Here is a 25,908-nt window from a genome sequence, read left to right as displayed (position 1 = left end):
GAAGTGCACCAGGTTGGAGAAGGGTACCTCATTCCCTTTGTAGTCACAATCTCAGTGCTAAATCTTGTTTTGCAAATACTTTTATGTGTAATTTAAGATGCGTTTTGTTTTGTTCTCTTTTGATATGGTCTGTAGACTAATTTCATGAATTCTATTCTTTGTAGTTATAAGATCTACACTAGCTTTCTCCAACCTGGCATATTCTAGATGGGTTGCACTACAGCTCCCATCATCCTTCAGGCAGCATGGCTATTCCCTCCCCCTTTGTATAAACCGGATGAGGCTCTGTGGGATGGTTGCAGAAACGCGGTGGGCTGGATTAGGCCTGTGTACCAGAAGTTCCACATCCCTGGAGCAGATCATGAGATTAACTATTATCCAGACAGGGATCTTAGTAATTTTTATTTACCTTCTTAGGTTGCTAGTGCCTAAGACCAGGTATTAATTTGGATCAATTTCTTTCAATAAACCATCTGGAGAGCGCCAGGTTGGGGAAGGCTACTGTAGATCTTAGAAGTACGAATAGGATTCATGGAATTCGTCTGTGAACTCGTTCACGTTGGGGATGGCTAATTGACAGCAGCTCTGCATCCTTCCTCTGCCTCGCCAGAGGCGGCCCTTTCCTTAAGCCGTTGGTCCCCCTATCCTAGGCTGGTCTCTGAGTGGCAGCAGTTCTCTCCCTGCCATGGGTCTTTCCTGCTGCTTGAAATCTTTTCCACTGGAAAGCTGGGACTCCTCCTGCAGGTAAAGCATCCCAGCCCTTCCCGAGGTCCTTTGTTCCGGCTGCTGCGGGCGACCACGGAAGCGGCGCTCTTGCCTCGCCCCGCACGCCGAACTGCCTTCCTGCCAGCAATTCCGCGGAGACGAGGGTCGCCTCTCCTTTTGCAGGGACGGAGGGCGCGGCGCGGCGCGGCTTGGGGGCAGCGCGCGCGCTTTGCGCGGACAGAAGGTGCCCCCACCACTCGCGGGTTCGATTCCCGGCGGCCGCAGTTCAGAAAAGCGCGGGTTGCGGGTGACCGGGGGGGGGGGGGCTCGCCTTGAGAGCCGAGGATCCGCCGCCGGACTGAGCAGGCGAGAAGGGGGTCTGCGCTGTGCCTCCTCCCTCTGCTGCGTCGCCGCGGCTGTTTCTGCCAAGCGGGTTCCTCCCCCGATCCCCGCTCTGAAGGTGTGATTTGCTTTGGCCGCTGCTACAGACGAGACCAATTCTGAGGCTAGACGGCACGGCGCGGGGAAGGGGAGGAAGGGGAGCCTTCCTCTGGCCTGCGCGACTTGCCTGATCAGGAGCGGCCGCTGCTTTTCCCGGAGGCGATCAGGTGTGCGGTGGAATTTGGGCAGCCCCCCCCCGCCGCGCGCGCCCCCGGCCCGTGGGAAGGAGAGGGACGGGGGTCCGTTGGCTGGTCTCTTTAAGGGGAGGCCCGGTAACCTGAGCCCTGCCCCTTCTCTTCCCGCCCTCCGGTGGGAGCCTCGCCTGGCCCCGGGGTGGAGCGAGGGGGCGCAGCAGCCCCCGAGGCGGCCGCTCGTCCCGTCCCGTCCCTCCCGGCTATATACCCGGCCGGGCCGGGCCGGACCCCTCCTGCCCTGCGCGGCAGGCAGGCAGGCAGGCACCATGGGCTTCCTCCAGCGCTGCGTGGCGCGGAGCTGGCTGCTGCGGCGACCACGGAGCCTGGGCTGGAGCGAGAGCCTCACGCCGCTGGCGGCTGCGCCCTCCGATCGCCTCCCCGGGGGGCGGCTGTATAGCACGGGTGAGTGCCCCACCCGGGGCTGGGCTGGGCTGAGCTTGTATCGCCTTCCTCTCCGCCCCCGGGGCGGCTGGATTAGCGCGCACCCCTCTCTTGATATCATCATCATCTACATTTATATCCCGCTTTTTTCCCTCTTGCGAGGAGCCCGAGGCGTCCTCCTCTCCATTTTATCCTCCCAACACCCCTGTGAGGTAGGTGAGGCTGAGAGGCAATGACTGGCCCAAAGTCACCCAGGGAGCTTCAGGGCCAAGTGAGGGCTAGGGCCCGCATCTCCCGAGTCCCAGTCCAACGCTCTAACCCCTGCACCACACTGCCGCTCATCCCCTCGCCTTCAGCAATCGCTGCGCTGGACAACAGGCACCCAGTGTTCTTCGGGATGCCCTATATGGCTTGGCACTCTCCGGTGCTTGCACGCCTTGTCTTGGGGTATCCAAACTAGGGTGCAATCCTGTGTGTGTTTAGACAGAAAAATAAGCCTGACAGCTCCCAGCATGCTGGGAATCGTAGGACTTCTTAAATGTCTAAATGTGCATAGGATTACACCCTTAGAGAGTATTTTGTCTAGGCATGCCATCTGGTGGCCTTCCATCCCCAAAACCTGTTGGCCACAGACAGGAAAATGTTGGTCGCTGTACCAACGCGCGCACACCGCCCCAAGGTTGGCCACTTATGCATTGCCCCCCCCCCCGACAAAAGAGGACACCGATTTCCATAAAATGTGGATGTGCCAATTTACATGTAGAGATGCATGTTTGGATAAGATTACTATAAATTAATAGAAATGCCGTATCTCCCACTATAACGGGGCAGAGAGTGACGTGTGTGCTTGCTGCTCAGGTTACTGTCCAGGCTCTAACTGGTGGTGAGCGGCTCCGCGGCCCCTGCCTGCTTGACCTTCTGACGGCTCACGATCTTTAAACCAGAATTCAACTGGGCAGCCCTACAAATAGGGGATGCCTTGCAAATACAGGACTGTCCTCTGACAGCCCTTCAAACAGAGGGTTGTTCTCTGGAAAGCAGGGCACACGGCCACCCTAACCCAACCCGCTCCAGGTTGCAGCCATTAGATATTCCTTTTGGAAACACCGCTGGGCACTCCCTAGTTGCACGCAACTGAAAGATACAAATGGGCAACCTCTTCCAAGCCCCCCCCCTTCCCTCTGCTATCCCTTGAGGAGGCATAAGGGTTGCACCCCAACCCCAGAATTCCCTGTGGTTGCCCAGGCTAGCAAATCCTGGCTGGCTTGGCATCGTCTCTCAGGCATTCCTTCTCATCAAGGCATTTGTAGCTTGGCTGCGCCATCCCTGTTATTTATTCAAAGTGCACAGAGTAGAAACAAGCAGCCCTTCCCAAAGGTAACTCCCTGGACTTTCCTTCTGGTGGCACAGGCTGGCATCCTCTGTGGTGTTCCTACCAAGAGCTGTTGCTTGCAGAGAGGGCCTGTCCTGTGCATGGATGAGGATCACTCCTCGGTCTCTCTGGACTTGCTATCCTGGAGGGAAATCTCTGGTTTGAAATCATGGAGAGCTGGGCTTGAACCCCATTGTCAGTCCTCAAATGCCCATCTTGGCATCTCCTCCCAGCGCGGTGGCCAGATGCCCCGGCATTCCCTGTTTAGTATGCAAGCTAGCACCCACAAGTTGGTCCACGCAAGAAGAGTTTAGGAAGGAAATCAAGCTGTGGGGGGTGGCAACCCTAGAGCCCCCTCCCTCACACAGTACCGGTAAGGCCTGTGCCAGGAGCTGGCCTTGTTTGGCCCTCACTTCACCAGATGGCCCACTGCCAACTCCTGGCGTCTCTGTTATTCCTTCTCGCTGGGGCATCTTCTTCACCTGCCCCCTGCTTCCCTCGCGCTCTCTCTCTGAGTGGATTGGGCCCCAAAGGACAGGGCAAGCAAATTGAAAGTGGCAGCAGTGCTGAGGAGAATGTGGGCCTGTTCAGGGAAGCAAAAACCGCTGAGAACATCCCCTAAACATGGAGCCAGCTCTGTTGGTAAGCTGATGGGCGACATCCCTCACTGGAAAGTTGTCTCCCAGTCTTGCATCCCGGTGCCTTCAGACTGGCCCATTTTCCCAGGCGTTTTGTGTGGAGTGTCTATGGTAGGATATCTCAAAAACCAGCGTAGAATCGTAGAATCATAGGGTTGGAAGGGGCCTAGAAGACCATAGAGTCCAACCCCTGCTCAATGCAGGAAGCCTGGTTCCCAGGCGGTCTCCCATCCAAGTATGAACCAGGGCTGACCTTGCTTAGCTTCCGAGATCATACAAGGTCAGGCAAGCAGCATTACTGGAGGGGTATCATGGAATCATAGGGTTGGAAGGGGCCTACAAGACCATCGAGTCCAACCCCCTGCTCAATGCAGGAAGCCTGATTCCCAAGCGGTCTCCCATCCAAGTACTAACCAGGGCTGACCTTGCTTAGCTTCTGAGATCAGATGAGATGAGGCACACCCAGGCTAATATTATAAGTATTAAGTACAATAGCACCAAATAGCAAGCAAGCTTTTAATGTCTCAGCCTGGTTGTTAAGGAAAACAAGGGGAAGGGGAGGAGAAAAGGTCTACCTAAAACTTCCACCTTAAGATGGTTGCAAACTGCATACTTTGGGGCTTGAATGTGATGCTGAGCTTTTTCTTATCCATCCTTGTTATTTTGCGTAATGTTCAACCTGAAGAACAACACTGGAGAACTCGAAAGCTTGCTCGCTACTCTGTGATGCTTTGGTAGTTGATCCTTATAAAGGTACTGCCTTACTGTGGCTTTGGGCTTTTTTTGTAATGAGCTACCATAGTTACCTCTGTGTTTGGTAGGATGGTTGTCAGTCCCGTCCCCCCCCCTCGCTCAGTGGAAAACTGAGCCCTAGTGTAAGGTGATATCATCAGAGACTGCTCCTTTCATCAACTAATCCTCCCTCTTGCCCTTCCTGGAACCCTTCTCAATGTACTGAAACCCTGCTTCTAAACTGATTTGATGAATGGGTTCTGCTGGCCTACTTTACAACGCTGTTGTACATCATGTACAATTTCCAGAGGGGTAGGCGGTTTAGTCTGCTATATCAAGCACACAAAAAGAGCCTTGTGACACCTTTAAAGACTAAGTAGCAGACTGATGGTGGCATAAGCATTCGTGGACTAAATCCCACTTTGTCAACTGTAGTTGTTGCATCTAACAAAGCAGGGTCTGATCTAGTCCATGAAAGCTTGTGCCACCGTCTTTAATCTGCCACGAGACTCTCTTTAATGCATAAGACGTGCTCTGCATACTTAAATGCACGATAGGTTTGTTAAGTAGTAGTATTATCCTTCTAATTAAAGTTGTCCTTTTTTATAATTGCTCCCAGATGCATCATTCAAGGCTGCAATCCCACCCACCCCTTAGTTAGATCCCAGCCAAGGGATCTTCCCAGCTTTGCATTTTTCTAGCGTTGTCCTGATATTTTTTTCCTCTTCTTCAAAAGAATGTCTGCTGTCGAGTCTCTCTTGTTTCCCAGAGCTGCCATTCTTTTTTCAGCAGGATGCAAAGGCCTTTGGGAAAAAGAGAGGAAGGGAGGGGCAGTTTTGAGCATTAAAGTGTTTATCCTTTTCACTGCTTCCCCAAACTCTTGGGTTCCATCTAGGCCAGCAGATTCCAAACCTTTCTTTTTTCATGGACCGCTTGAACATTTCTGGGGGATTCAGCTGGCCACTTGATAAACATTTTTTTGTCCTACAAATTAAAGCGAATACATAAAACTCATATTGTAATAACATCTTTTTTGTAAGTACCAGCATCATTGTCAAAATCAGTGCTATATTATGAAAATTACAAGCCAGGTGGCTGAAAAGAGCCCTTTTAACTATTTTTAACAATAATTTCTATTGACTTTTCTGTTAAAGTAATATAGTTAGCATCATCAAAAACACAATACAAAAAAAAAACCATCAGAATTTCAAGGTACAAATTCATGTCCAAGCTTTCATCTTAGAGGTATGAAAAATCTAATAATAAAAAATGTGCAAGATATCTCAACAGGGAAAAATTAGTGGGCTGAGCCAGTGCCCTATTATGAAAATCATGGGCCCTAGGCTCAGGCCTTGGTCACCTCCTCAATAAGCTGGCCCTGGTCAAAACAGCCTCTATCTCTGTTGTTAGAAAACATACATCAAGTGCAGAGCTAAAGTACAGATATTCTTGACTGTTCCACAATTTTTCCCACAAACCACCTGAATGGAGCTTGTGAAACACAGTTTGAAAGCCTCTGATCAAGGCAGGACCTGCTTCAAAACTGGAATGGAACCTCTGCATCCAAATTATAATTCCACCTTTGTTTTAGAGCACTTCAGTTCAACTGTATTTATCTTGGTTGCAAGTTCCAATTCAAACAGAAAAACACAACAGTCACAGTAAACGCAAAAACAGCTTTTAAAAACGAGATCAACGGTGCAAACATCATAAAACATCAATATCAGGTACACAGCTTACGTTCTACTGTGTGAGGATCAAAGTAACTCCGACGCATTTCACTACCGCTAGGACAAAACTGGCCACTTCATTCATTTTATCACTGTTTGCCAGGAAATATTCTCATTTCTGCCAGTTTGGGTTTACTCTTCAAGTAACTGGAGAAGTTTTTGCTGGACATGTGCCGAGATTGAACAATGGAATACAGAGTGTAAGTCTAGGTTATTGTCTGCTGCTGGCAAGTTCAGACATAACCCTAATAAAGATTAAAGTGTTTCTTAAAGATAACTTACACAGATCCAGTAAATAAGATCCAAACCCCTACATTGTATTATACCATGGTGTCATCTTGGAATTAGATAATGGTGACCAGTCACCTTGAATATAGATGTTACTGCCTTCTCTTCTTAAGGGCGCAATCCTATGGGGATGGCAGTAAACCTCTGATCTTCGCCCCCCCCCGTATTTTAGCTAGATGACTGTTTTCGCCAGTCTAGCTGAAGTGTCAAGGATGGGGAAGGAAGGTGGCTGGGGAGAGCTCATATCCCCGCTTCCCCAGTCCCCTCCCCGCCCACAGGAACACCCCATTCTGCCCCCTCCGAGTTCGCCGGCGCAGTTCTCTCTACGCTGGCTGCAAGGGGGAGTGGAGCTCCGAGGTCAGAGCACTGTCTCTGAGCTCAGATCCAGGAATCCAAAGTATCCTGCAGCCCTCCAGACTCTGCCTAGGAGCCATAGGATTGCTCTCTAAATTATACTTTTGCAGCGTTGACATGAAGCCCAGGAAAATGACCTACAGAAATGTAGGAAGATGACTTCTAATGCGTCAGACTTCATCTAATCCACCGTTGTCTACTTTGTCTGGCAGTGTGTCTCCAGGTTCTCAGGCAGAGAGAGCGGTCAGTCTTTGCCTTCATCTACTACCTGATATCCTTACTGGAGGAGTCAGGGATTGAACTCTACGTAGAATGCGCTCTACGTGGGGTTACCCTTGAAGACGGTTCGGAAACTGCAGCTGGTACAGAACGCGGCGGCTCGTCTGATTAAAGGCAGCCGCTGGTGAGATCACATCACTCCGGTGCTGAAGGAGTTGCACTGGTTACCAGTTGTTTTCCGGGCCAAATTCAAGGTGTTGGTTTTGACCTTTAAAACCCTATATGGTTCCGGCCCAGCCTGTCTTAAGGAGCGCCTCCAGCAGCACCAGACAGGCCGCTTAACAAGATCAGCCTCGGATGGCCTTCTCTCTGTCCCATCAGCCAGGACAGCTAGACTGGTGGGGAAGAGGGAGAGGGCCTTTTCTGTGGTGGCCCCCACTCTGTGGAACTCCCTCCCTAGGGAACTCCGTCATGCCCCCTCTTTAATGAGCTTCCGCCATGCATTGAAAACGTGGTTGTTCAGGCAGGCATTTGGGGTGGGCTAGGGTATTTTAGAACATGTTTTTATGGTAGAATTTTATTGTTTTAAACTGTTTTATTGTATGTTGTACATCGCCCAGAGTGGCTGGGTGACCAGCCAGATGGGCGATTAATAAATTTAATAATAAATAAATAAATAAATAAAACCTGGGAGCTTTGGTATGCAAAGCAGGTGCTCTGCCACTGAGCTACAGCCCCTGCTGCAAAGAAGGCTTCACCTTCTCAGTCCTTTGTTCATTCGTATGTGCGTTTTATTTTGTTATTTTGTTAATTTTATTCTGGAAGATTCCAATTCCAGTCGACCATGTGTTGTACAAAGATTCAGGTGCTGGCAACGAGGCAGTGAATGCAGAATAAAAGTACTAAACGAGCAAACAAAACAAATGAAATTATAAATGGATCCCTAACTTCCAATCTAATATCTCTGAGGATATAGGATATGACTTCAGGCTTTTAAATTCAGGAAGGGGCTTACTTACCCCTGCGAGTTTGCCAACATTTCAAAACATCAGGGAGGGAAATGTTGGAAGTGAGGTTGAGGGAAACAAAATGCAAGAAATATAGATAGCGACAATTGTGTTAAGGCATAATGACCGTAACAGTTTAATAAGCAGTCTTGATGACAACAAAAGCATCCTGTCATTGGTAACCTAATTCCCACCATAGTGGGATAAAAAAACATTATCTTGATTCGGGCCGGAGGTGATAGCACTGAACTTGTTAGTGTTAATTCAGCAGTTTTTCACACTGGAGTTTCCCTCTGAAGTTCCTTTGTTCAAGAATAGCTGTCCTAAGAATGTCCTGGAGGCTGAATTGTTCTAGTGGTTTCTGAATACTTCCCTTAATGATGTCAAGTTTGTGTCCATTCTTTTGTGTAGAGACTGGCTTCTTTGTCCCGTATAGAATTCAGAAAGGCATTGCTGGTAGATTTGATAGCATATATCACATTGGCAGATGAGCAGGTGAATGAACCTTTGATGATGTGGCTGGCATTGTTAGTGTTGCCTGAGTAGATACAGAGATGTTAAATATGCAGGAACCAAACTGTTGTGTGTGGTAGCTGTGTAATTGCCTTGCTGTTCTGCAACTATATCAGTCAACCATTTCCTTAAGTTGGAACAAAGAATATTTGGCATAGAGTTTTGCCTAAATAGGTCTGTAATTGGGCAGGAAGATTCCTGTCCTCCTTTAAAAATCGGCACAACAAGCGACTTTTCCCAACTTTCCTTACTTGATTTTGGTACCTCTTTGTCACTGTTAGGGACACTATTGGTAAACCAAACATGTTCCCTTTCCCCAATGACTCCAGCCATTAAGAAGCGAGCTGCCAGTTATCTCATAGCCTCGCCTCTTTATCTGCGTAGTTGCATCATAGGTTCTGTTCCTTGGTCACACTAGTGTAACAGAACTTTATGTTCTTGCTGTTCCAGAGAGCAAGGCTTTATTTGTGATTCCCAAACGGCGGGGTGACTGTGTGTGTGTGTGGGGGGGGAGGGATAAAATGTGGGGATTAAAGGAAAAGCCATGGCCATTGGCAGACCTTGTTGGTGGGGCTTATGCTAGTGTGTAAAGGGTATGATCCTTTATACTAATAGCAAACTCGTTCTCTGTGTGTGGATCCTTCTGTAGCCAAAACAGCACCACTCCTGCACGGGAGGGAGGTCTGACCAAGCTCAGGGAAACTTCACAATTTGCAGATGTAGGTATCATCTTAAGGTGGGGGAATCCTACGGGGAAAAAAGGGCCCAGTGAGCATTGGCCACAGAAACAGAGTGTCAAGGGAAGGAGGGCAGAAAACCAGTGAGGTGGAATGGAGTGTCCTGAAACAGAACATAGCTAGGTGGCTGGCTGGCTAGAATGCTGAACAGGAAAACTCCATACTGCAACATTTTTTTGTAGATCCCACTAGTACTGCTAAGGATAACCTGCAGAGGAACCCAGAAGCAGCCATCCCCAATCTGTTGACCTCCAGATGTGTTGGACTACAATGCCTAGTGTCCCCCACTGGCCGGGGGATGCTGGGAGTTGTACTCCAATATATCTGGAGGGGAGCAAGTTGGGGAAGGCTGCTTCACAGCACCTGCCACAGAACGCCTATGCATTGCTGAGGATTCTGGGTTGTGTTCCAGGGGCACGCTCCATTCACCCAGGCCATTGGTCAGGCCTGTTGGGCCTCTGTGTTGCCCCTCACAAAGTGAGAAGGTACCCTGAAAGGTGCCTAACACTCCCCTCAGCTGCCCATGACAGGGAAAGAGTGGTAATGGTGGGTTTCAGTAAAGCTTCGCCATCTCTGAGCTCACTGAAGAACATCAGAAGAGCCCTGCTGGATCAGACCAAGGGTCGATCTAGTCCAGCATTCTGTTCACACAGTGGCCAACCAACTGCCCATGGGTCCTGAGTACCTGGGTCCTCAGCCATTTTAGGACTTTGCACGCTAGATTCAATGTTGTTCTGGTGACTTCTGGCTCTAATTTATATGAATGCCACATTTACGTTGACTAGAAGGATAAAAAATGCTCCAGATAAGAGCATAAGAGCAGCCATGCTGGCTCAGACTAGGGGTCCATCTAGTCCAGCATTCTGTTCACACAGTGACCAACCAGCTGCCAATGGGAAGCCCACAAGCAGGACATGAGTGCAACAGCACCCTCCTGCCCATATTCCCCAGCAACTGGTGTACATAGGCAGACTGCCTCTGACACTGGAAGAAGCATACAGTCAGGGCCAGAAGTATTGGAACAAGAATAACTGTTTTTGCAGTCAGCCTCTGTATACCACCACAATGAAGTCGAAAGGAAACACACCCAGATGGGAGCGAAGTCAGGACTTCCAGCTGTAATTCAAGGGGTTTGGCAAAAGGGGGGCACTAACCATTCAGGAAGGACAGCCAGTGGCATGCACACCTCCCCATCGTTGGTGGATCATAAGTAATGGAATGAACGGCTGACAAGCAGCTGCATGGCCAGGTGTGGCCTGTTTCCTGGGTACCCCATGACCACTCAAGCAGATAAAAGGCCTGGAGGTGGTTCTGAGTGTTACATTTGCATTTGGTAGCTGTTCACTGGAACTCCCAACATGAGGCCCAAAGAGGTGTCCATGCGAGTGAAGGAGGCCATCATTAGGCTGAGGAAACAAAATAAACCCATCAGAGATAGCAAAAACAGTGGGAGTGGCCAATACAACAGTTTGGAACATCCTGAAAAAGAAGGAATTAACTGGCAAGCTCAGCAACAGCAAAAGGCCTGGAAGACCACGGAAGACAACTAAAGTGGATGACTGCAGAATTCTGCTCATGGTGAAGAGGAACCGTTTCACAACATCTAGCCAGGTCAAGAACACTCTTGCGGAGGTAGGCATATCATTGTCAACATCTACAGTCAAGAGACGGCTTTATGAATGTAAATACAGAGGCTTCACAACAAGGTGCAAACCACTGGGAATGCTCAAGAACCGAAAGGCCAGATTAGTCTTTGCCAGCAAACACCTTAAAAAGCCTGTCCAGTTCTGGATCAAGATTCTTTGGACTGATGAAACCAAGATTAACCTGTACCATGATGGGAAGAGAAAAGTATGGAGAAGGAAAGGAACAGCTCATGATCCAAAGCATACCACATCGTCTGTCAAACATGGTGGAGGCAGTGTTATGGCATGAGCGTGTATGGCTGCCAATGGAACTGGGTCACTGGTGTTTATTGATGACCTGACTGCTGATAAAAGTAGCAGGATGAATTCTGAAGTGCATAGGGCTATACTTTCTGCTCAGATTCAGCCAAATGCTGCCAAACTGATAGGACGCTGCTTCATATTGCAGATGGATAATGACCCAAAACATGCAGCAAAAGCTACCCAAGAGTTTCTCAAGGCAAAGAAGTGGGATGTTCTTCAATGGCCAAGTCAGTCACCTGATCTCAACCCAACAGAGCATGCTTTTCACTTACTGAAGACAAGACTGAAGGCAGAAAGACCCACAAACAAGCAGCAGCTGAAGGCAGCTGCAGTGAAGGCCTGGCAAAGCATCTTGTGGGAGGAGACTCAGTATTTTGTCATGTCAATGGGTTCTAGACTTCAGGCAGTCATTGACTGCAAAGGATTTTCATCCAGGTATTAAAGGCGATCCTTAAGTTTGAAATTATGTTGGTTTGTTCCATTACTTATGAGCCACCAACGATGGGGTGTGTATGTTCATGCTACTGGCTGTAACTCCTGAACGGTTAGTGCCATACTCTTGTCAAACCCCTTGAATTACAGCTGAAAGTCCTGACTTCGCTCCCATCTGGGGGTGTTTCCTTTCAACTTCAATGTGGTGGTGTACAGAGGCCAACTGCCAGAACAGTTATCCTTGTTCCAATATTTCTGGCCCTGACTGTATAGCCATCAGGACTAGGAGCCATTGTTGGCCTTATCCTCCATGAATTTAATGAATCCCCTTTTAAAGCCATGCCAGCAGATTAGCTGCCAAGCAACCCTGTTTTGCCCCAGAACACAGCTTGAAAAACCACCAGGTGGAACAAAAGTATGCTCTGATGAGGCGCTGACACTCTCCGCCTCAGGCTGTCTTCTCTCTCCGGTCCCACACAGACGGTTCACAATGTGCTACTACATAGGAGATGTAAACAGGGACTTCTCCCCTGAGGCTTTGGGCCTGCCCCCAACCTGAGACTTGAATTCTGGATTTCCCAGTGTCTCACAGAGCCACAGAGATCTCATCTTGGCATGCGGCCTACTCGCAGTGACTGCAAGTAACATGAAATGGTGGACGGAACTGCCTCGCCATGGATCAGTGGGCCCGGCAGTGATCATAGAGCGAGCAGAGGCCGCCTCTGCTTTCATCAGAGGAGAGCTCTTTGGCCAATTATGGCCCTTATTCATTTATTAATCACATTTTTATCCCACTCTTCCTCCAAGGAGCTCACAATGGCATATGTGATTCTTCTCCCCCTCCATTTTATCCTTATAACAACCCTGTGAGTTAGGTTAGGCCGAGAGATGGTGATGCAGTGCCGGCCCTATCGTTAGGCAGAGTGAGGCAGCTGCTTCTGCTAAGATGTTGGTGGGTGGGTCCCCTGCTGTTTCTGCTGCAACCCCCTAAGCTAGTATTTTGCCCTCGGGTGTGGTGGAGGATGCTGTCCCATCGCAAGCATTGGAGATTCAACTGTCAATCCAGTTGGATTTTGTACATGGAACTGGGGGGCATTTTTTTCCTTCACCTCAGGCAGCAAAATGTCTCAGGCCGGCCCCTGCGTAGACTGGCCCAGCATCACCCAATGAGCTTCATGGCTGAGTGGAGATCTGAATCTCAGTCTCCCTCGTCTTAGACAGTCTAACCACTGCAGTACACTGACTTTCTCCCTGCTCCTCTCAGGCAGGAGGGCTGCAGCAGCTAGACCACAGTAATGCACTCTTTGCAGGGCTGCCCTTGGTGAGTGTGCAGGCTGCAGTTGGCGCATAAGATGGAATTAGATGGAGAGCCAGTGTGGTGTGGAGAGCCAGTGTGGTGCAGTGGCAAGAGTGCTGGACTGGGAGCCGGGAGATCCGGGTTCTAGTCCCCACTCGGCCATGGAAGCTCACTGGGTGACTTTGGGCCAGTCACAGACTCTCAGCCCAACCCACCTCACGGGGTTGTTGTTGTGAGGATAAAATGGAGAGGAGGAGGATTATGTACGCCACCTTGAGTTCCTAGGAGGAAAAAAAGGCGGGATATAAATGTAATAAATAAATAAATACATACATACATACATAAATGGGTCAGGAGTAACTTATTATTTCCACAGTTGGAATGGCCTTCCCAAGGCACCAGGCTTAGTTTATTGGGTGCTCCTTCCCTTAAGGATGTGGTAGGGCCCAAACTTTTTAGACATGACCTCCGTAAGGGAAGGGCCACCTCCTTTCCTAATACACCTTAACTAGTATTAAAACCAAATAAGAATGCCCCCTTACCTATTGTCATCCATGCACCTTGACCATCTCTGCCTTACGAGGGTGTACTCATAGCTTGTGAGCCACCTTACACATCTCCTGAGGGTTTGCCAGTGTCTGAGCCTTGACCAATTTTTAGAAGACGTTCTTGCTTCGTCTGGCTTCTATACTTAGGCTAGCTTCAGGGTACTTTGAATTGGATCTAGTTTGTTACTAATAAATCCAGTTTGAATTCTGCAAGCATAGGCTCTGTTCCCAGTTGCCGCTAAAAATCCCCCTCCCCACAACTTCGAGATTTTGACATTCCACAAAGGGGGCTATGCCGTTCATTTATGGCTTGCTCCACTCGTGGCAAAGTACAACCTCTTCTTCATCCATACGCAGCACATGCAGGGAGAGGAGTTGCCCTATTCTTTCCAGTCATATATTCTGAGGTGGACAAGGAAAGAAGCTATACTGTATGAAAATTGGGGGTAGCGGTAGGGACAGAGGGACATGAAATGGGGGTCTTGGGCAATTCAAAAAAACAGCTCAACACCCATACTTCCTGCTGTTTTCTTCACAGAGGAACAGCATCCAGAGGGGTCTGCAGAGTCCCTGTCCCTGTCCTGCCCACAATAATGAGGACTAGCATCTTGCTTAATTTTGAATGAATGCTGAAATTCATTTTTTTGTGGAAGTGACCCTATTCTACATTACACAAGGAGAACACAAGAAGAGCCTTGCTGGATCAGAGCAAAGGCCTGAATAGTTCGGCATCCTGTGTCCCACAGTGGCCAACCAGATGCCCCAATGGGAAACCCACAAGCAGGACATGAGTGGAATAATCCTGTCCTGCTGCTGTTCCCTAGCAACTGGTACTTAGAGGCATACTGCCTTTGATCCTGGAGGTAGTTTATAGTTATCAGGACTAGCAGCCATCGTTTGCCTTATCCTCCACGAATTTGTCTAACCCACTTTTAAAGCCATCTCAGTTGTTAGCCGTCACCATGTCTCCTGGTAGCGAATTCCATAGTTTAACTACGTGCTGTCCTGAATCTCCCACCATTCAGCTTCATGGGATAATCCCCAGTTCTGTTTCCTTGGTACCGTCACAGCCATTCTGGTCTCCTAAGGTGTCTGGCTCTAACCTCTCTGTCTTTTGCCCGGCAGGCATAGCTGGGCTGCAGGAGCGCACGCTGATAGCCGTGAAGCCAGATGGGGTTCAGAGGAGACTGGTGGGAGATGTGATCAAACGCTTTGAGAAACGTGGCTTCAAGCTCGTGGGCCTCAAGTTGCTCCAGGTATGCTCACTGGCAGAACAGTGGAAGTGAGAGCTGTGCGAGATGTGTACAAACAACACACCCTTTTGTCCTGATATAGCTTGCACTGGCCTTCATGGGTGTATGTTTGGGGTGGGGGTTGTTGGTCAAGTGGTGTCATTTCCACCAAAAAAGGGTGGGGGCTCACTAAAGTTGCCAACTTTTCAATCAGTCCCAGCTTGTCTGCCTTTAAAAGCACTGTGATTTACAGGCATTAGCAACTGATCCAGGAAAAGCTTCAACTGTTGATTACACTGCGGCTAACAGTACAGGAGCAGGTTAGACCTGGGTGTTTTTTCTGGACAGTTTGGCAACCCAGAATCCCACACCGCCATGCCCCTTGGTTCAATTCTAGCAGCCTGCGTGAAGACAGAAAGCAAGATTCTGCAATGGTCATTCTGGATTCCTTACTTGCCTGGGGCAGAATAGGGATGTACGGACTGTGTAAAATCCGCTCCATCTGTTTTGCGGATTGTCAGGTGCCTTTCGTTCTGTCATCCGCCCACAGACGGATGTGAATTTTTTTTTCATCATGTGGAAAAATACGGAAATATTCACATAAGTATTTACATAATTTATCCCAGTACTTAACATTTAGTGTATTGTCCCCTATTCCATTCTGCGTTTCCTCGGCAGAAGCTTATGTATTTTTCTACGGATTTATATGCGTAAATTTCAGGAAAGTAAAAAAATCATCCAAAAGTCCATGGACTCCGCAGGGCCTGAGGGGGTCGCTCCGCAGCAGATTCCGCAGGTCGGATTCTTAGAAATGCGAGCTCATTTTAATCTGTCTCGAATTTCTCCAGCATCCCTAGTGCAGAAGGGTGACCTCAAATCCATGTAGTCCCCCTACAGATGGCCCCTTTTTACAGATGGAGATTCATCCCCTGCCAGGCATGACAGGCACACAAATGTCTGAAACCTTGGAAAGCCACTGCCAGTCAGTGTAGAGTAGATCCTGGACTGGGGGGGGGGGGTGGACAGTACCCCCGTTAAGATTGGCAAGGGGGGCTGAGCCCTCCTGGAGATCATCAGGTAAAAAAAGACTGCTGTTGTAGTCATGGGTGTCTTGGTATTCTATAATTTTTACTTTGATCAGTTATTAGTTGTTAGGTCATAGAATCATAGAATAGTAGGGTTGGAAGGAGCCTACAAGACCTTCGAGTCCAGCCCCCTGCTCAGTGCAGGAATCCAAGTCAGAGCATCCCTGACAGGTGGCTGTCCAGCCTCTGTCAGATTTCTTTTGTATTTTAAAAAGTCAGCGTACCTACCCTTGTTATAAACTTGCTTCAGTAATATTGAATGTGGTAGCTTATAATTTCATATTAACCTTTAATAAGCACATGTAAAAATGTACCTGAAAAGCAGGCAACATTCATCCTTGACACTAGGCATGTCAGAGGAATCTGTTCAGGGTGTAAAGTTAACTGAGCCTTTAGTAGCTTGGCCCCTTGGACTTTGACTCGCTTACCCACAAGCTGTCCCAACTCACCGCAGATCAAGTTGGGCCAGCTCGCAGATTTTCAGAGGGATTTTCCACTTTCCTCTGGGAACTTTTCTTGGATCCCCCCCCCCAGTGACATTTACACAAATTGCAGCTCCAATTTGCGTAACTTGTGCAAATTTTGGCTATAATTTGCATAGCTTGTGTGAATTGTGGCCATGATATGCTTAATTTGTGCAATTTGCGCCTGCAATTGGTGCAAGTAAGCATAGTATGGCCGCGTTTTGCACAAGCTATGCAAATTACGGCTAACCTTTGCACAAGTTACGCAAATTGCAGCTGCAATTTGTGTAAATGTCACTAAGCGGGGGGAGGTCCAAGAAAAGTTCCCAGATTTCGGGGAAAAGCCCGCGGTTCAGCTCACAATTGCAAGGGGAGCCAGGGGCTCCGGGGAAATCCGGCGAGCTTAGAAAGGGCCGGATTTCCCTTTGACAGCCATCCCTACTTGAGGCACACCCCGCCTTAAAAACGCTTGCGAGGCTCCTGATGTGCCCGGTGCTGAGCTAGATAGGCCATTGGTTTGATTCAGGAAGCTGCTTCATAGCATGTTCCTAAGGCATAGGAGGAGAAGCTGGGTAGCAACATTTGATAACTCTAGGAAGAGCAAAGTGGCAGGAATGAAAGCAGGAAAGCTGCAGCTGAAGCGGCTGATTCTTAGGGCTCAAAAGCAGAGAACGTTCAAATACCTTTAGATCTCCCGAAGCGGGAGGAGTTAAGGCGGCCGCGTTTCCTCATCCTGTTCTCTCGCTTCCCCTGCTTGCTATATGGCATAGTCTCGATCAATTTCAGCAGCTTGGGAGGAGGAGATGAGTGACAACTCTGAGAAGGGAACAGGCAAGAGATGCGGTGGTGCCTTGTCTCCTGCCAGATAGGAAGACTTCAAGGCAGTCTTCCCCAGCTGGTTGTGTTAGACAGCAACTCCCATAATCCTCAGTCAGCAGGGTGATTCTGGAGAAGGCTGATTTAAAGTATAGGCGTGCAGTTCAGCTTCCAATCAGGCAACACTGCTCAGTTCTGAGATCAACGTCCTTTGTGCCTCCCAGATTCCAAAAACCAATCTGAATTTAATAAGTGTTTTCACCAGTTGTCTTAAATGAGATGAAGTCCAGAACCAGGGAGGCCTTTCTCAGGGTCCAAACTACAAAAAGGCCCCATCACTGTACCAAAGAAAACCTAACTTCTGAAAGGGAAGGGACGCGAATTGGGGCCTCCCCAGTGGTCTGTAAGGGGCTGCTGTTTTTGATCTCAGGAGTCCCCTTTTTTGGCAGGCCAATGAAGGGATCCTGGCGGAACACTACCACGAGCTGCGCAGGAAGCCATTCTATCACGAGCTGATTCAGTACATGACCTCAGGACCCGTGGTCGCCATGGTAAGGTGCTCTCCTTATCCATGCGCATACCCAGTGGCAGCGCAGACTCTTAGACCAGACTTGGGGATGTGGTTTTGGGTAGGGAGATGAATCACCTTCCATCAGGTCCTCTGCAGACTGGAGGACATCAGTGGGCATGGTCACACCCGCTCAATCATCCACCGCACAACCTGCCCAGTTTGCCTTTCTCCGTGGGGCTCTCAGCACGGAGGAAGGGATGCAGCTGGCGCTGGGAGCAGCCCTGATGAGATGATGAGTGGCGTGTGAAACCGGGACTTGAGAAGAGACAGGCGCCTCCTTTGCACACTACTCGTTGCCCCATGAGGTTGGTGAGTGGCACACAGATAGACTCAACATGTGAAGCTGGGACTCGGCCAGCACCGGGAAGAGCTTCTCCGGCGCTGGCAGAGCAGGACGGCTCATTTGTGCACCGCGCACCATCCTCATTGGGGCTGCAAGTGGCAACTCGCAGTCCTGGTGGAGTTTCTGGTGCTGCATTTTATTTGCAATTTTATTTTATTTATTAAATTTCTTAATCGCCCATTTGGCCGGTCACCCGGCCACTCTGGGCGATGTACAGCAGTACAGTTTAAAACAGTAAAATTACACATTAAGCATTATTTAGAAATACCCTAACCCACCCCAAATGCCTACCTGAATAACCAAGTTTTCAGTGTGTGGCGGAAGCTCATTAAAAGCATGGTGGAGTTTCCTAAGGAGGGAGTTCCACAGAGTGGGGGCCACCACAGAGAAGGCCCTCTCCCTCATCCTCACTAGCCTAGCTGTCCTGGCTGATGGGACAGAGAGAAGGCCATCTGAGGCTGATCTTGTTGAGCGGCCTGTTTGGTGTTGCTGGAGGCGCTCCTTGAGATAGGCTGGGCAGGAACTGTATAGGGTTTTAAAGGTCAAAACCAACACCTTGAATTTGGCCTGGAAAACAGCTGGTAGCCAGTACAACTCCTTCAGCACCGGAGTGATGTGATCACGCCGGCGGCTGCCTTTAATGAGGGATAAGAGAAGGGATTCACCGTGGTCACTTGGGAGGAGTTTAAGGGGGAGGCGCTGTTGTTTTGGATGCTAAGGGGAATCCCAACAGGGAATTCCTCCAGGGGGAGGGGTTTAGAGGGCAAGCCCCACCTCCCGGAGGAAGCCAAGGGGTCTCTGCAGGCTGGATGGGGAATCTCTGCGGGCTGGGCTAGGCTTGCAGACCAGAGGTTCCCCTTCCCTGTCCTAGACTGTAAGCCTGGCTGATGGTTTTGGGACACTTCCGGGTGTGGGGTAGACAGTTTTGCACTGCGGTCATGTGATGGGACATGTGCATATGATAGTAAAGGATAGCATGGCACAAAACCAGGCAGCCTGCACAGTTTGTGAGCCACGAAACCAAATGCAAGCCATCGCTGGGCTGGCCCTACCATTAGGCAGGGGGAGGCCACCACCTCATGTGGAAGATGCTGGGTGGTGTGGGGGCAGTGGTAGCAGCCCCTTCCACCCTTCCCCTCTGTAGGAGGATAGAGCTGTCTGTGCCATGGGGCCCTCTAAATTAGCCTGCTGCCCCACAATCAAGGATGTTGTCCCGTCGCCAATGTTGAAGGAAGAGTCAACTGCCTGTCCGGTTTTCTTCTATACATGTAAGTTGGGAGGAGGGGTCACCATATTCACTGCAGGTAACAAAATGTGTGGGGCCAGCCTTGCTCACCTTACAGAGTGCTTTACAGTTACTTCCTTGTTTAATTTCACAAGTGGGATAAGCAGAGAGAGAGAGAGAGAGTTCAGTAAGCATCATGGCAGAGCAGGTTTGAACTTGGGTCTCTTGCATCCTGCATTTCACCACCACTGCCCCTGCTCTCAGTGAGTAGAGGACAGTGAGTAGGTTTTAGATATATTATGTCTTGGGAGAGTGATATTCTTGAAAGCTGCTTTGCTTCAGCGTAGGCGTCAGCTTGGACAGCTTTAAAAGGGAATTAGACAAATCTGCGGAGGATGAAGCTATCGATCGCTCCTAGTCATGGTAGCAATATTCCCTCCAGTATTGGAGGGAGTATGCCTCTCCATACCGGTTGCTGGGGAACACGAGCAGAAAGGTGCTTTTGCATTCATGTCCCATTTTTGGGCTTCCCGTTGGTACCTTAGGTTTGCCACTGTGGGAACAGAATGCTAGATGGTAATAGGCCTTTGGTCTGATTCAACAGGGTTTTTCTTAGGTTCTTAATAAGAATTTCAGAGCCATTGGCCTTTGACCTTTCTTCCACTCCCCTGGGTCCGTTGCAGGTCTGGGAAGGTTACAACGTTGTCAAGACCACCAGAGCCATGGTGGGGGAGACGAACCCTGCGGAAGCCAAGCCAGGCACAGTCCGGGGAGACTTCAGTGTTCACGTCAGCAGGTACAGCTCGGGCCAGAACAGCCAGGCAAGCCTTGATTTGACTGATGCTGCTAAGCTGAAACCTTGGCAGGAATCTCTGGCCGTTTAGCCATCCACAATGGGTGCAGATGTCATCTGTCTGGCGAAAGCCCTGTCACCAGGCAAACAGAGCCCGATTAACCGTTTGGTCCAGTATGCTGTAGGGTGGTTCCTGCTGTTGCACAAGGATCTGAGACTGCCAGTATGGGAAAGGAGTCTGTCTCTCTTCTGGGTCAAAATCGTGAAACCGGCGATTTAAGATAGCAATGCATAAATAATGGGAAAGGGGAATATTAGTTTTAGGTTAATTAATTAGGAAGGTTTTGAAATGTAAGCATTATGTTGCCTGTCAATAACCAGATCCTTGCTTGCTTTCTCACCTCCACAGTCTGCAAATAAAACCAAATTCCATTCTTAGATGTACTCGCTTAACATTCTGTTTTTAGATATACTCACATAACATTCTATTTTGTACCCTTACTTCATGGTGAACCACATTAACTACTGTCTACACCAGAGGTTGCATAGGGCAGCCTCTCTGGCCCTCTGGATGTTTTGGCCTACAGCTCCCATCATCTCTCACCATTCGCTGTGCTAGCTAGGGCTTATGAGAGTTGTAGGCCAAAACATCTGGAGAGCCACTAGTTGCCCATCCCAGTCTAGCCATGCTGCAGAATAAAGTAGCAGGCTGGACTATACTACTTCAGAGTGACTGCATAGGTGCGGGCTGGGATCACATATTTGAATGCTCCCTTGCATTTAAACAAACTCCTTGGAAGTGGAACAGTAACAGAACAAGTGCAGGCAGTTTTCAACCTTTCCCTCCGATTTGCTTGTTTATATTTGCAGAGTGTTTTTACGTGGGGGGGGGGCATTACAAAATGCCTCCCCCATCTGCAGTCTGAAGTGGTATAGTCCACTGATTCTACTGCATATGCAGAGCCAACATTAGAACATGGTTCACCCAGAATGCTCCTGGGGGTGGAGTCTCCATCTGGGAGGACCTCTGTTAAAACAGTTTTTCTACATCGGAATGGCCATATGACTCAGCCCCCTGTGAAGATGGTTCAGGATATTTGGGATCACTGCCTTGTTGTGGTGAAGGGGCTTGCGTAACTCAGTGAAGCCATAAGCTATGCCGTGCAGGGCCACCCAAGACGGACAGGTCATGGCAGAGAGTTCTGACAAAATGTGGTCCACTGGAGAAGGAAATGGCAACCCACTCCAGTATTCTTGCCAAGAAAACCCCATGGAACGTATCACAAGGCTAAAAGAGATGACGCCGGAAGATGAGCCCCTCAGGTCGGAAGGTGTCCAATATACTACTGGGGAAGAGCAGAGGGTATTTCCAAGTAGCGCCAGAAAGAGTGAAGCGGCTGGGCCAAAGCCGAAAGGACACTCAGCTGTGGATGTGTCTGGTGGTGAAAAGAAAATCCGATGCTGTAAAGAACAATATTGTTTAGGAACCTGGAATGTCAGATCAATGAATCAAGGTAAGCTGGAGGTGGTCAAACATGAGATGGCAAGATTGAACATCGACATCTTGGGAATCAGCAAACTAAAATGGACAGGCATGGGTGAATTTAATTCAGGTGACCATCATATCTACTATTGTGGGCAAGAATCCCTTAGAAGAAATGGAGTAGAACTCATAGTCAACAAAAGGGTGGGAAAAGCAGTATTGGGGTACAATCTTAAAAACGATAGAATGATTTCAGTACGAATCCAAGGCAAACCATTCAACATCACAGTAATTCAAGTCTATGCCCCAACCACTGATGCCGAAGAAGCTGAGGTTGATCGGTTCTATGAAGACCTACAACACCTTCTAGAACTAACACCAAAAAAAGATGTCCTCTTCATCATAGGGGATTAGAATGCTAAAGTAGGAAGTCAGGAAATCACCGGGATAACAGGCAGGCATGGCCTTGGTGTACAAAATGAAGCAGGACAAAAGCTAATAGAGTTTTGCCAAGAGAACACGCTGATCATAGCAAACACTCTTTTCCAACAGCACAAGAGACGACTCTACACATGGACATCACCAGATGGTCAATATCGAAATCAGATTGATTATGTCCTTTGCAGCCAAAGATGGAGAAGCTCTATACAGTCAGTCAAAACAAGACCTGGAGCAGACTGTGGCTCAGATCATGAGCTTCTTGTTGCAAAATTTTGGCTTAAATTGAAGAACGTAGGGAAAACCACTAAACCATTCAGGTATGACCTCAATCATATCCCTCATGAATATACAGTGGAGGTGAGGAATAGATTTCAGGGATTAGACCTGATAGACAGAGTGCCTGAGGAACTATGGACGGAGGTCCGTAACATTGTTCAGGAGGCAGCAACGAAATCCATCCCAAAGAAAAAGAAATGCAAGAAAGCAAAGTGGCTGTCTGATGAGGCTTTACAAGTAGCTGAGGAAAGAAGGGAAGCGAAAAGCAAGGGAGAAAGGGGAAGATATATCCAACTGAATGCAGAGTTCCAGAGAATAGCAAGGAGAGACAAGAAGGCCTTCTTAAATGAACAGTGCAAAGAAATCGAGGAAAACAACAGAATGGGAAAGACTAGAGATCTCTTCAAGAAAAATTGGAGATCTCAAGGGAACATTTTGTGCAAAGACGGGCATGATAAAGGACAAAGAAGGCAGGGACCTAACAGAAGCAGATGAGATTAAGAAGAGGTGGCAAGAATACACAGAAGAACTATACAGGAAAGATCTGAATGTCCCTGATAGCCAATGATAGTGCGGTCAATGAACTTGAGCCAGACATCCTAGAGAGTGAAGTCAAGTGGGCCTTAGGAAGCATTAGTAACAACAAAGCTAGTGGAGATGACAGTATTCCAGCTGAGCTATTTAAAATCCTAAAAGATGATGCTGTTAAAGTGCTGCACTCAATATGCCAACAAATTTGGAACACTCAACAATGGCCACAAGACTGGAAAAGGTCAGTTTACATTCCAATTCCAAAGAAGGGCAAAGCCAAAGAGTGCTCAAACTACCGCACAATTGCGCTCATTTCACATGCCAGTAAGGTGATGCTCAAAATCCTACAAGCTAGGCTTCAGCAGTATGCGAAACGAGAACTACCGGAAGTACAAGCTGGGTTTAGAAGAGGCAGAGGAACTAGAGATCAAATCGCCAACATTCGCTGCATCATGGAGAAAGCAAGAGAATTCCAGAAAAACGTCTATTTCTGCTTCATTGACTACGCTAAAGCCTTTGATTGTGTGGATCACAAGAAACTGTGGCAAATTCTTAAAGTGATGGGAGTACCAGACCACCTTACCTGTCTCCTGAGAAACCTGTACGAGGGTCCAGAAGCAACAGTAAGAACCGGACATGGAACAACCGAGTGGTTCAAAATTGGGAAAGGAGTACGACAAGGCTGCATATTGTCACCCTGCTTATTTAACTTATATGCAGAGTACATCATGAGAAATGCTGGGTTGGATGAATCAGAGGTCGGAATTAAGATTGCTGGGAGAATTATCAACAACCTCCGATATGCAGACGATACCACCCTAATGGCAGAAAGCGAAGAGGATCTCAAGAGCCTCTTGTTGAGGGTGAAAGAGGAGAGTGCAAAAGCTGGTTTGAAACTCAACATTAAAAAAACGAAGATCATGGCATCTGGCCCCATCACTTCCTGGCATATGGAAGGAGAAGAAATGGAAGCAGTGACAGATTTTACTTTCTTGGGCTCCAAGATCACCGCAGATGGTGACTGTAGCCATGAAATTAAAAGACGCTTGCTCCTTGGGAGGAAAGCTATGGCCAACCTAGACAGCATAGTAAGAAGCAGAGACATCACCTTGCCGACAAAGGTCCGTCTAATCAAAGCTATGGTTTTCCCAGTAGTAATGTATGGCTGTGAGAGCTGGACTATAATGAAGGCTGAGCGCCGAAGAATTGATGCTTTCGAACTGTGGTGCTGGAGAAGACTCTTACGAGTCCCCTGGACTGCAAGGAGGTCAAATCAGTCAATCCTAAAGGAAATCAACCCTGAGTGCTCACTGGAAGGACAGATCCTGAAGCTGAAGCTCATATATTTTGGCCACCTAATGCGAAGAGAAAACTCTCTGGAAAAGACCCTGATGCTGGGAAAGACTGAAGGCAAAAGGAGAAGGGGACAGCAGAGGATGAGATGGCTAGATAGCATCACCGATACAACGAATATGAACTTGAGCATGCTCCGGGAGAGAGCGCAGGACAGGAAGGCCTGGTGTGCTATGGTCCATGGGGTCACGAAGAGTCGGACACGACTGCACGACTGAACAACAACATTCAGGAGGACATATGTAGACTATAGTAGGCTCTTTCCAGGGAATCCTGGGAAATGTAGTTCTGCAATGGGAAGCCAGGCATCCCCAACAAAGAATTTTTGGCACCTCATCCAGCTACAGTTCACAGGTTCAGGTCCGGTCTTACCATGAGGCAGAGTGAGGCAGTTGCCTCAGGCAACAGATGGTGGGAGGCGGCAGCCAAATGTTGGGAGTAGAGAGCTGTGAGTCACGTGGCCTGCCCTAGGCCTGGCCTAAACTAGCCTACTGTCTTCGGGTGTGGTGGAGGATGTTGTCCCATTGCCAGTGTCCAAGAAAGATTAAACCACGAGTCCAGTCAGCTTTTGTACATGGAATGGGAGGGGATGCCATCTTGCCCTTCACCTCAGGCAGTAGAACATCTTGGGCCAGCCCTACCCAGGACACGTTGAGGGAATGGGCCATGACAGGTAACGCGGTATAAAACTGATGTTACTTGTCAAGAGGAGATGGGGCCTTAATGTATGATGTGCCCTCACGGTGAGATTTTTCTTGGAAACAGGAACGTCGTCCATGCCAGCGATTCCGTGGAGACAGCCCAGAGGGAGATCAGCCTTTGGTTCCGCAACAACGAGCTGATAGACTGGGACTGCTGTGATCACAAAATCATGTATGAACTCTGAGGGCCTGGCCTTGCCCACACCCTGATGCCAGATCTACTACCTCTGCTGACATGTTGCCTTTGATCCGTGTTCTGGCCCGTTGAATCGGGGTGGGAAGAAGGATGTGGTTCTTCATCCACTCAGCCACTGCTTGGCAGAGCAGGGGGCACCCCTTGCACAGCCCATTTTGCTAGCTGCCAAGTGCATCGGTCTTACCATGGGGCTGTTGTCTGGAAATATTGACTGATGTGGCAGGAAAACTGTGGAGTACGGGTCTTCATAGAATTCACATTAAAAGCTGGTTTGTACAAACCCACGTCTGTTTTCTGTGCATGGAAGTTGTTGTGCCCATGGTTTGTCTGGCCAGCAACTTGGCTGCGATATTTCACACATGCATGCGCACTTGGAAGGCTTCCAGATACGGTAGCTCCTCATTCATGTATTATATTTCTCTACCGCCCCATAGCCAAAGCTCTGTGGGCGGTTCACAAAAATTTCACAAAGCTCATAGCACGTACCCAGTCATTACTCTTCCGCTGTAAGCTATAAGGGGAATTACAATTGACTTTCCACACGACGTGGCCCTGTTCAAATCTGTGGAAATGCAAGGAGTGTGGGAACTGGCCTTCCTTCATTCATAGGATTAACAACTCACCTTTCTATGTGAATCCTCTCAAGATGGATGACAACGGTCAATAAAAGCAGTAACACAAAATAAAATCCAGACAACCAAAAAATAAAACCACAATGATTAAAAAACAGCTAAAAATCATTAAAAGGATCCTAAATACCACTAAAAAGCACAGAAGAACAGGACAGACTTCACCTGGCACCTAAAAGATCATTTAGGGCACAAGCCTGTCCAGATAGGCGACCGCCTCTAAACTCGGAGG

General features: G+C 48.6%; 1 protein-coding gene across 1 annotated transcript; it reads left to right on the top strand.

The window, feature by feature from the left end:
• The first annotated feature begins 1,572 nt into the window (after positions 1-1,572).
• NME4 (NME/NM23 nucleoside diphosphate kinase 4) lies at positions 1,573-25,347 on the top strand. Its single transcript, XM_084818795.1, has 5 exons — positions 1,573-1,742; positions 14,663-14,793; positions 17,584-17,685; positions 19,957-20,069; positions 24,916-25,347. The coding sequence occupies exons 1-5, from the start codon at positions 1,607-1,609 to the stop codon at positions 25,034-25,036; spliced, it is 603 nt and encodes a 200-aa protein (XP_084674921.1). The 5' UTR covers positions 1,573-1,606; the 3' UTR covers positions 25,037-25,347.
• The last annotated feature ends 561 nt before the right edge of the window (positions 25,348-25,908 follow it).

The sequence above is a fragment of the Heloderma suspectum genome, chromosome 12, assembly GCF_057233095.1.
Source record: "Heloderma suspectum isolate Gila_16-S chromosome 12, 16-S_ref, whole genome shotgun sequence".
Taxonomy (NCBI): Eukaryota; Metazoa; Chordata; class Lepidosauria; order Squamata; family Helodermatidae; genus Heloderma; species Heloderma suspectum.
The sequence above is the reverse complement of the archived record's forward strand: the minus strand, read 5'-3'. Positions and strand labels throughout refer to the sequence as shown.

What these genes read in the sequence shown, in the direction of transcription:
- NME4 (XM_084818795.1), top strand. Translation starts at nt 1,607, where the DNA reads ATGGGCTTCCTCCAGCGCTGCGTGGCGCGGAGCTGGCTGCTGCGGCGA. An exon ending in CAGGACCCGTGGTCGCCATG is followed by an intron (nt 17,686 to 19,956) that starts GTAAGGTGCTCT and finishes GGTCCGTTGCAG; the next exon opens with GTCTGGGAAGGTTACAACGT. An exon ending in TTCAGTGTTCACGTCAGCAG is followed by an intron (nt 20,070 to 24,915) that starts GTACAGCTCGGG and finishes TCTTGGAAACAG; the next exon opens with GAACGTCGTCCATGCCAGCG.